We start from the raw sequence: 11,373 nt of genomic DNA on the forward strand, positions 1-11,373 counted from the left end.
AGAAAAAAAATGGATTTTTTTTTATATTAAATTACTCTAAAATTTACAAGAAACTTACATTATTGATACAACCAGTCACTGAAGGCAACTAGTCAAATGACAACAATACATTTGATATTTCTAAAATAGACAGGAAATGTATTAACTAACAATAAATAGCTTAATGGAAATCACTGTAACATAAATCCAACCTGAACTTAGGTTACCACCATACCAAAAGCAAGTAAAAAGATCAAAACAATATTCCATTAAAATGTTAATTGCATAAAACTTTATTAGCCAATGGAGTCTATGCTCCAAAACATCAGTTTCTCAGTCAAACAACTATATGTACACTAAGAATAAAAGAATCTTAAAAAGATAAAAAGGGCAGCCCGATGCACTAAGCTCCCATTATGCGTGGGGTCCGGGAAAGGCCCGACCATAAGGGTCTATTGTATGTAGCCTTAAAATATAATGGTTGAAAAATGGGGGAGACGAAAATGAAGAAGACGCTCGTCATGGATCAAATTGGATTAATAGCTTTGTGCTGATCTATGAACGAGCCTGGTTAATGATCTCTCGCATATTAATAAAAAATATTATTACTTATAATATTAACTATTGATTAACTTAAAATGCTTTCTTTTGTTTTCTTGTTTCCATTAAACTGGACTTTCTCCCAACTTGTCTCTGTTCTCTAATTTTTCCTTGCCAAGAATCATCAGCTTTTATAGTAATGTCCTCTGTCATCAAGTTTTGTTGATAGTATCTAATTCCCACATATAACATGAACACTGCACAAATAAATTATAAATCTATCAGTATATGTAATAAGGTTTCTAATCCAAAAGGTAACCCGGTGCACTAAGCTCCCGTTATGCGCGGGGTCCGGGAAAGGGCCGGACCACAAGGGTCTATTGTATGCAGCTTTACCCTGCATTTCTGCAAGAGGCTGTTTCCTCGGCTCGAACCCGTAACCTCCTGGTCACATGGCAGCAACTTTACCAGTTACCCCAAGGCTCCCCTTCGTAATAAGGTTTTTCATTTTTACCAAAACATCATTCACTTAAACATATTTTAATTTGATTTTTTTTTCTTTCATGTGTAAAAATTGAATGTATATTTGTTACCTGCCCATGTTCTGGCAATGATTGAAGAGAAATTCCAAACTATTGTGAAGATTGCAAATCCAACAGCTTTTTTGTGAGTACAAGATTCCCAAGCATCTCTAATGTATCTTATCAAAAATGTACCTTCATATAAAATTTTGCATCGCCAATGAGATTCCAAATGCAGGATTTAAGTTATATGCACTGACAATATAAGAAGTATCAGTACAGTTTATTAACTATACTCGTTGTGACATGTCTCTAACCATTTTTATATCTAATATTTCTTAATCTTCAAAATAAGTGGAATGTTTAAGAAGTTAAAACAAATGAAGGAAAAGAAAATAAAAATAAAAATAAAAGAAAGAGAGATTAACTCGATTTTACCATAAGAGGTTAACTGTGTGGAATAAGAAGAGCAAGTTTTTGGTATGACCATAACTCCAAAAAAGCCTGCAAAACAGGAAATAAACAATAGTGAGCAAGCTATGGTTAGAGTAAATTGGAAAAAAAGAAAAATAAAAGTGTGGTAGTTTCAATTCCAGAAAAGAATCCTTCTTTTTTTCAATTTTGGCATTTTGTTGGAAGATTGATAAGGGACTATAGTAGGGTGTGCGCCAGACCGCCGATGAATAATAGGTACCCACACCCCGGCAGAGTTAGTGAGCCGTGTAATAGGCGATCATTTCTTGATGTTCAGAGGGCACTTGAGTCAGCCGCCTGCGCCTGACAGCGTCTTGACCCCCATCAAATTTTTGGGCCAATTCCCACTTCGTACTACCAAAAAATGAGATTCTTGCCTATTCTAGGAAGAATTACTAAAAGGAAGCTAAAACTTCAAAGTTCCATTTCCTTTCTGGTAACTTTCTTCTCTACTGAAAAAAGAAGTAAAAAGGATCAAACTTGCCTTTGTGCAGTTCAAAATTGAGCAAACTTTTGGTTTAATATTAATCTCGTCATTAGAAAAAAGTTTCATTTTTTGTCTTGAACCCTTAATAGAGCTCCAACATGAGGATAATTTCAAAAGTTGAGAGATATTGTTTGATTTTCTTTTTTTTTGCGAAGAATGTGGACACGTAGAGTCCATCAATTTCGTGTTATAATTTTGTTAATAGCAAGGATAAATATAACACGATTTGCTAACATAAGAGTCCCGGACCAAAAGTGTAAAGGATGGCAAAATTGGGCAATTCCGGATAGTACAATGACAAACTCGAACCTTTTCCCAAGAAAAAAATCAAAACAAGTAATACTTTTTTGACTGAGCATAAACATTCAAAAGAAGTCATTTTTAAGTAATGCAGATGGAACACTTATAGAAAAACTTACCCAATTTGGACAGTTTCCAAATGGTTATGGAGCTGCCATACCGAGCCAAAAGAAACAGCAGAACTGCCATCTACCAGAGGCAAAAATTTGTCAAATTTCCACAACTTTCACAAGATTGGTAAATATATGAATTCAGATCTAAAAAACTATAAGAAGATAATGAAATCCAATGGAAATGTTTGAACTCTTTACCTTCATTGTAGTTGCAGGATCACCGGAAAAAAGGGCTCTGATTTTCAAAAGAAACTCATTTATGAAAGGAAGTATCAACTTCAGTGCCCACACTGCTTCTTCTTCCCCTACTATATACTCGCTTGATTCACCAATATCATTCGCTCTCCTATTTACCCAAAAAAAAAAGATAAATAAAATCAAATAAAATGTTAGTCAAAGCTTTATCGGATAATCTCAAGATATGATACGATGAGCTTAAGTTATGTGCATTGACAGTGTAACTCTTTATACCATCAGGTTGAGCTGATATATAACCGAATTAAATTACACGGATAGTATAAAAATTCTTTATACTGACAGTATATATTAAATTCGTTTTACATTATATTACCTGTGAATGAGCGATCTAAAGAGAAAGATTGCAGCAAGATAGACCAGACCTAAGTAGGAAAGCACAGCAATGAAGCTGTAAAAAAAAGCCATAATTAAGAATACTTTACTTAACTTTTGCCGATTAAAATGATTCAAGAATAAACGAATAAAGATCTGATTTTTTTTTGAAGGAACTAATTACCTGATATTAAGATCTTGAGTATATGAAGATGAAATAATAACAAAGGTTCCAATTCCAAAGACTAATGTAGATTTTGATACATTTCTCCACATCACTAAATCAACTGCAGAAAATTTTAAGAGAAAATCAGAGCCAATAGTCGCAGGGTAAATATATGGGTAAAAATTAACCATACACCCGGTATTTACACCAATAAATGCATGACATGTGTTTTGTATTAAACTGTTAAAGTGAGACACATATTACTCACCAAATTAACCATCCTTAAGTTGATACTTACCCGTACGAACTCGATATTTTAAGTTTTTAACCAAACTAAACAATTTATCCTAAGCAAGTAAGACACACATCACTTCATAAATGGGTATTATTTGGTTTATAAATGGCGGGTCGCGGGTTATGGGTTGGTGGGTTTCATGGAGCGGGTCGTCTCTTATGTGCCCAGATTTAAAACAGGCATGGATGGATGCCACGTGGCACCTCCGTCTAACTAAGGGCAGATTTGTTAGGATAGTTGGACGGCAGGGACTTTTATGGCCCAATAGTATAACGGGGGACAATTTTAAACAATTTACCATAGTAGAGGGACAGATCAGACCCTTTTCCGTATAAACATTGCATTCAGATATTTGATATAAACACTGCGTGCAGATAAACTTTTACCATAAATATCACATTGAGTTTCTAAAAAAGATATTAAGAGGCTGAACTTACCAAAGCTTTGTAATTTGCCATTTTGTCTAGGATTTACATCTGAAACTGGAACTGAAAATCCAACAACATTGAAAAATGAATTCAGTATCAAACTTTGAAAATAAAGAGTAAATGAAACAAAACATAAAAGAAAATGCAGTTTACCTGATTTGGTTCTTGTTGGACTTGGATGAATTTTGGCATGAATTGAAGTAGGAGGGAGCTGTTTCCTATTAATTGAAGAAATTGGTATTTGTCTTTTATTATTATACTGAAGTTTCTTCTCTTCAATCACAATCTTTTTAGGTTTCTGTTCTTGTACTCTAATTTCTTTAACATCAACACTTTTCTTTTCAATTTCCTCATCAATTTCTTCCTCTAATACCTCATCCCATTCTTCTTCTTCCTCTTCATTTTCAAGATTCTTATCTACTTTAGTTACAAATTTGGCCTCAGAAGTTATCTCCCTCGACCTTAACTTCCGAACCTGCCTGTCCAAAATAGCCGACGAAACCTCCTCGTCATAAGTCAAATTCACCACATTGCTTGTGATGAATTTTTCTTCACAATTTTCCTCAGATTTTGTCTTCTTTATCCCAATTAATGGTTTCTTCTCATTTTCCTTAATTGATCCTTCAATATTCTTACTTGACTCCTCAAGATTGGATTTTTTCAAGATTTTTGAATCAAGATTCTTGCTTTCCTCATCAAATTCCTTACTTGATACTAATTTTGCTTTCCCATTAACAGACTCAGACTTTTTCTTGCTCCGAATTGGGATTTTACTCAAATCTTGACACTTTTCATCCAATTTTTTACTCAAATCTTGACACTTTTCATCCAATTTTTTGCTCAAATCAGTTCTTTTACTAGCAATCTGAATTGGGTTTCCTTCAAAATTTTCAGCTTTCCAAGTTTTTCTCTTCCCACTCATAACCCCAACAACACCAAGATTTGATTTTTTTGGCCCCATTTCTAACTTTTTATCCACTTGATTGTTGTTTCCATTAGTAAAGGTGCAATCTTTATCATCATTTTCATCTGGGGTTTCTTCAATATTGTTACTAATGAGTACTTTGATTCCACCTTTTACTTCATCAAGTTTCATTCTATTTTCCCAAACAGAACCTGAGGCCACAACACTACCATTATTTCTTGATGATGTGCTCTTTCTTCTATTGCCAACTTCCATATTTTCTCCTTTTTTTTCAACTTTTTTTTTGGTTCAGTCTAATGATTCAAGATTGTAATCATGAGTATTTTTGGTTGTGGGGCTTACTGTTTATTGAAGGAGTAATAATGGGATTAAAGGCTTTTAGCTGAAGAAATTGTGTTTGGTGGAAAAGGAAAGTTGTGACAACAATGGAATCCTAACATAGAGAGAGGGAGAAGGGACTTTATTTTGCTCCTCTTTTCCTGATGATGTTCTTTAATTACTATTATTTTTTGGTTTATTTTAGAAAGAATTACAAGAAAATACACATAACTTCACACGATAATAAAAAATGATTCATATTTTAAGTTTTAACCCACCTAACCCACATTGTACATATTTTAAAAGCACTAGCAAATTCAAAATCTGTGTTCTTACAACCATTGATTCTAAAAGTTATGGAGTTAAATATGTGTTCTCACACTCATTGCTTTCACCCTCTCTTCTCCTCGCATCTTCTACATATGCTTCAATGGACTGTGTATTTTCTGTTTCTCCTCTTGTGTCACCTGCTTGCATTGTAAGAAAATTGAAGAGTAGACGTCCACCATTGAAGACCATTCAAAACTTTGCTTTTGAAAATGGGTTTTTTTTGAATTTGTTAGTTGTTTGGATTAGGTGTTGTTCCAACTGATTTTAAATATCAAAAAGAGTTCAAATTTTAAATTTGAAGTGATTTGGAGTAGATTTGAGCAAGATTTGAGTTAAATTTGAAAAGACGCAAGGAAGAAGAGTTAGTTTTTTGTATAATTATATATAATCTTGTATAATAGTGTATATGAGCATAGAAACACACCTTATACACTATTATACACTTTTATATACATTTATACAAGCCCCTGTATACGAACTTCTTTCACGATTTTCAGTTGCAATTCTTGTTCAAAACCAGTCCAAATCTTCATTAAATGACTTTAAATTTTATATACAACCTCTTTATATTATTTCTAACAAGTCTAAATAACACTCACTCCAAAATTCTCACAAAATCAAATTCGAAATTTAAACCCACATATTTAAGCTTGTTAAAAATCTAATTTTCACCGCCCAAATGAATTTGATTTGTTGAATTAATATTTGAGTCACAATTACTTATTCGAAAATTAATTTAAAAGCTTAAGGAATCTTTTTTAAAAATTAAATAGTAATTTTTAGAACCTATTGGAGTTAGATGTTGAATCTTAGCGTATTATTTTTGAGTTAGTTGATTGTAAATTGAAATATGAGCTATAAAATTGAAAAGTAGGGAGCCTAGTTGTTCTAATGTGAAATTTTTCCTTTATTTTATGTATGTATGTATGTATCTTCTTTTATTTTTTTGGTTATTTCTTACCCTGTGTCCAGTATCCGCATTGGAGTCCGATTATATTCGTATTCGGGCTATGTAGGGTTCCATTCAGGGAAAGCGTTCTTACCAAGGATTTCTGAGACATCTGGTTAAGGAAAAAGCAGTCTCATCCGCTGCACCATATCCTTTGATGGTTCTTTACTTTCTTCTGCACAACCTCTCAAGCGGTGAAGGAGTGAGAAAAGGTGAAAATGGTTAAATTGAGGTAATAAATATATCTCGAAATTTCACAAATTGATCAAACATCAAATATTATCTTTTTCAAGTAGAAATAATTCATAGGTATTTTTCCTTTTCATAAAGATCAAATACATTTCAAGAAAATTTGTATCATCAATTTTACGTTCGAGAAATATGAAGTTTCAGACCTCGAAACACGGCAAAAAATTCAGTTAAAGGAACAAACAGAATTGCATTAATAAAAATTCATCAATAAATTTTTTTTCTTAAAGGTGATAAATATTGTGAGAAATGATATTTTGGTTTTCAAAATAACTTTCTAGAAAAATAAATTCGTAAAGAATAGGTACACACATTGGATTATGGTCTAAAATACAAGTATTGAACAAATGCTTATTGGTGTAATGGCGTGCATGATTGAATTATCTTGAATAAATATGAGAGGGAGAACATATTATCCTTTTTTTTTTTTTTTATATTCTTCTTTTCTATTTTCCTTTCTTTTCCACCCCCCCCCCCCCCAAAAAAAACAAACCCCCAAAAAAAACCAAAAAAAAAAAAAACAATCTTAAAGTTGGCTGTTTTCATGAAAGAATCACATGGTAGTGCAAAAGGACGAAGTAGCTACAGAATCCTATTTTATTGTCATATATATGCCGACCAATCTGACGATATTGTCTATTTCTCCATTAGAACAAAGTGAATAAGACCTATATATATGGGCCAATATATTTGTAAAAATAACACGGTATAGTCAGTTTTCGGATTGGTCATTCAAAAATAGTCAGCGTTTATCAAGTCAATGAAAAATAGTCACTATTTTGTTGTAATAGAGATTGGTCTAGCATAATATACTGGAGTTCGGTGCACCTGTGTATTAACTCCAGCATATTATGTTGGACCGGTATACTTTGCTGGCTCCAGTTTAGTATACTTGAGACTGGAGCACCGGTGCTCCAAACTCCAGTATATTATGCTGGACAGATATACTTGCTGGAACTCCAGTATATTATGCTGGAGTTCTAGTGAGTGTACTTATGTTGGAACTCTATCATATTATGCTGGAGTTCTAGCATACTTATCCTGGAACTCCAGTATAATATGTTGGAGATCAAGTATACTTATGCTGGAACTCCAGCATAATATACTGGCGTATTTTCTGGGTTTTGAACAGTGTTTTCGCTCATATTTATCTTTACATGAAAAGTGGCTAAATTTCGATTACTTTTGAAACTGGATTATTTTTGAACGATCAGTTGTAAATCTGGCTATTTTTAAATTTCTCCCAATATATTCTCTTGTTCCAAGAAAAAATAGTAAGGGTGCAATGATAATATTTCGATTTAGGACTCTATTAACTCTATTATAATTGGTGTGCCAAACATTTTGCATTTATACAAGTCCCGAAGAAGAGCGCACCCTAAGAGTTGTGATATAGATAGAGCATTACCGATATTTTCACGGTTCGAATTTGTAACATGTAGGTCACAATAAAATAACATCATCATTACTTTAAGACTATCCTACCTATTAACTCATATATATATATATATATATATGTGTGTGTGTGTGTGTAATCTAAGTCAGAACACAAAAATATTCAAAAAATTCTGATAGAAAGCGTTTTTTTCGTACAATTTCATATTAATCGAAACTCCAAAATGAACCTCGGATATAAAGAGTCGTTCCTAATTGGTAGAATTTATTTTAATCTTTTTATTTTTTTATTTTTTATTTTTTATTTTTTATTTTGTTTTTTTAACCGACATGTGAATCCAACTACCTAAATTAGTCACAGGAATGAGGAAGCTGCTCTTAAATTTCGACAAAAGCTGTCTTCTTCCCTTCCACCGACACTTTCTATTTACATTTATAAATCTCTTCCTATAAAATAAAAAAAATTGCAATATAACTTTTTTTGGGCAAAAATAATATTTCTTCCGTCCACTTTTACTTGTCAACTATTTGATAGTGACTCTTTCTTTTGGTAGGGCGAAGAAAGGCTACTTCAATGACGGAAATAGTCGGAAACTCGAAAGGGTTGACTTTAGAGAAGCGTTTGCCGGTAACCAAAGCCTCACTCTGATTATGTCGTGAGCCTGACTGAATCCAATCCATAAACTATGAACTTTGCATTCCCCTTAAAAAATAATAAATGAAATTCATAATTTACCATGATACTCATATTAATTGATGCATATTTTTAATTGAATCGAAAAAATGATTGAAATGAGTAATTAATATTGTGGGTATAACATAAAAAAAAGAATTATCTTCTTTTGATATGCTAAAAGTGACAAATAAAAATAAAAATCTATTTTTAAAAAATTGGACAAGTAAAAGTGAACGGAGAAATTATATTATTTTATATCAATGTAGTATTTCTAGTCGTTTGGACGTCAAAGTGCGTGCTTGCGTAATACCAAACCCAACCCCTTCACCTATTTTTAATAGTTCTCTACTTCATAACTTTTTTGGTGAAAATGACACTAGGTAGCTATTTTTAAAATTTAAAATTTATTTATTATTTACAATATATTTAGAATTAGCCAATTTGTTTAAAGTTTAAACTTCAGAATGTCGTGTTCTAAAGTTCAAAAATTATGTATAAAAATTCGAAATTTATGTCCTGAAATTTTAAATTAGCAGTTTAGAAATTCAGGACACTTAGTACTGAACTTCAAATTAGCAGCTCAAAATTTCGAACGATAAATCCTGAATTTCAAATTAGCAGCTCAAAAATTAGGATATTAATAACTCTTGAATTTCAAATTAGCATCTCAAAAATTCAGAATACAAAAATTCAAGATACTTAATCCTGAAATTCAGGTGAATTAAATAATTTTTAAATACATTATAAATTATGAATATATTTTAAATAACAAGCTTAAAAGTGGTTACCGGCGCCCTTTGCCCTTTTTCCCCAACCCCCACGCACCAATCTTCTCTTTACTTTCTGTCCATAATATATGTTTTATAAGATTTTAAAATCGAATCTTTTCTTTTTTTAAAACCAACATTAACTTTTACCTTTGAACTCACTAGTATTGGAAACAAATAAAATACATTCTTTATCTTAATAATCGTGCACAAACGTCTTGATGACTTCAAAATTGTGAGACAACAGTCCTCCCTCCGGTCCACAATAAATGATTTTTGTCTGTTTTCATACAGATTAATAAATTCATCTTTTAATATTAATTAGCAATAAAATTTATCATATTACTCCCTCTGGTTCACAATAAGTAACCAGTTTACTTTTTCATTTTGGTTCAAAATAAATGTCTAGTTAGGTAATAAAAAAAAAATTCAATTTGTTTTTACTATTTTACCCTTATGTGCATATCCCTAAAAAGTTTTCTCACTCCTCACTATAACTATGTAATAAGGGTAGTTTAGTCATACTAGAATTTTTTGTATAGGATAGCATTTTCTTAATGGGCGTGCTAAAAGGAAACTGGTCACTTAATGTGAACCGGAGGGAGTAATCTTTACTATTTCTTCACATAAACACTCCTAACACATACTTCAAGGGCAATGTAGGAACAACAACAACAACCCAGTATAATCTCACTTAGTGGGGTCTGGGGAGGGTAGTGTGTACGCAGACCTTACCCCTACCCTGGGGTAGAGAGGCTGTTTCCAAATAGACCCCCGACATCCTTCCTCCAAGAACTTCCCACCTTGCTCTTGGGGAGACTCGAACTCACAACCTCTTGGTTGGAAGTGGAGGTTGCTTACCATCAGAGCAACCCCTCTTGTCCAAGGGCAATGTAGGAAAAAATAATTAATTCATTCTTGAAATCTGGAAAAATCATTTATTTTGGACTACAAAAAAAAGACCAAAAAATTATTTATTCTGGACCGGAAAGAATACTGATAAAATATAAAATATAATTTAGGGTACATTAACCAGTAAACCGACCTGTTTTACTATAACCTCGTGCTTTGCAATAGCTTAAACTCTCGTGAAACGAACGCTAATTTCCCTAAGAATTATATACATTTACCATGCCCATTAAAAGCTTCAAGCTATCTTCTCGAAAATGACACAAAAATAAATAAATAAATAAATATATAAATATATAAATAATAAATATAAGAGAGGTACATAAACTTTCCCTAACCAGTAATATAATCTACTACATGACTTTTGAATTGAGAGGTACTATTACGGGTTCAATATATATACGAGTATTATCAAGAAAGTTGTAATCCGTCAATTTTCTACAAGGACATGGTCCTTGATAGGGAATTATGGAGGTCGAGCATTAAGGTTGTAGGTTAGGGGAAACTTGTGAATATTTCTACGGCACAATAGAGTGAGACTAGCCACTTAGGAGTTAGACTAAGAATGTCATTGGTCGTCTATTGATGCAGGGCTTTACCTGCTAGTTTTACTATACCAGCCATCTATTTCGTATTTCGTATTCTGTATTTCATATCTCTTATATTGCTGTTATTTTATTATGCATTTTTATGGTACTAATATATCGGCTCCTGTTGCTTTTTTTGAGCCGAGGGTCTCCTGGAAACAGCCTCTCTACCCTTCGGGGTAGGGGTAAGGTCTGCGTACATATTACCCTCCCAAGATCCCACTTGTGGGATTATACTGGGTCGTTATTGTTGTTGCTGTTGTAATCCGTCAATTTTCAAGTAAATAAAGAAGTTAAATAAATATAATAAGTAAAATAGTAGTTTTTGCGTCGAAAATATTTAGTTTATTCACGTTTTGATTCCCATGATATTCAACTGCATGTATATGCATATT

The 11,373-nt window shown here is 32.5% G+C and overlaps 1 protein-coding gene across 1 annotated transcript; it reads right to left on the minus strand.

The window, feature by feature from the left end:
• Window positions 1-224: 224 nt before the first annotated feature.
• LOC104241845 (reticulon-like protein B21) lies at window positions 225-5,254 on the minus strand. Its single transcript, XM_009796801.2, has 9 exons — window positions 4,027-5,254; window positions 3,883-3,933; window positions 3,169-3,271; window positions 2,986-3,060; window positions 2,613-2,760; window positions 2,421-2,490; window positions 1,479-1,544; window positions 1,113-1,235; window positions 225-776 (listed from the first exon to the last, which is right to left on the minus strand). Exons 1-9 carry the CDS (start codon window positions 5,051-5,053, stop codon window positions 613-615), a joined length of 1,827 nt encoding a protein of 608 aa, XP_009795103.1. The 5' UTR covers window positions 5,054-5,254; the 3' UTR covers window positions 225-612.
• Window positions 5,255-11,373: the final 6,119 nt, after the last annotated feature.

Source organism: Nicotiana sylvestris, chromosome 6, assembly GCF_000393655.2.
Source record: "Nicotiana sylvestris chromosome 6, ASM39365v2, whole genome shotgun sequence".
Classification (NCBI taxonomy): Eukaryota; Viridiplantae; Streptophyta; class Magnoliopsida; order Solanales; family Solanaceae; genus Nicotiana; species Nicotiana sylvestris.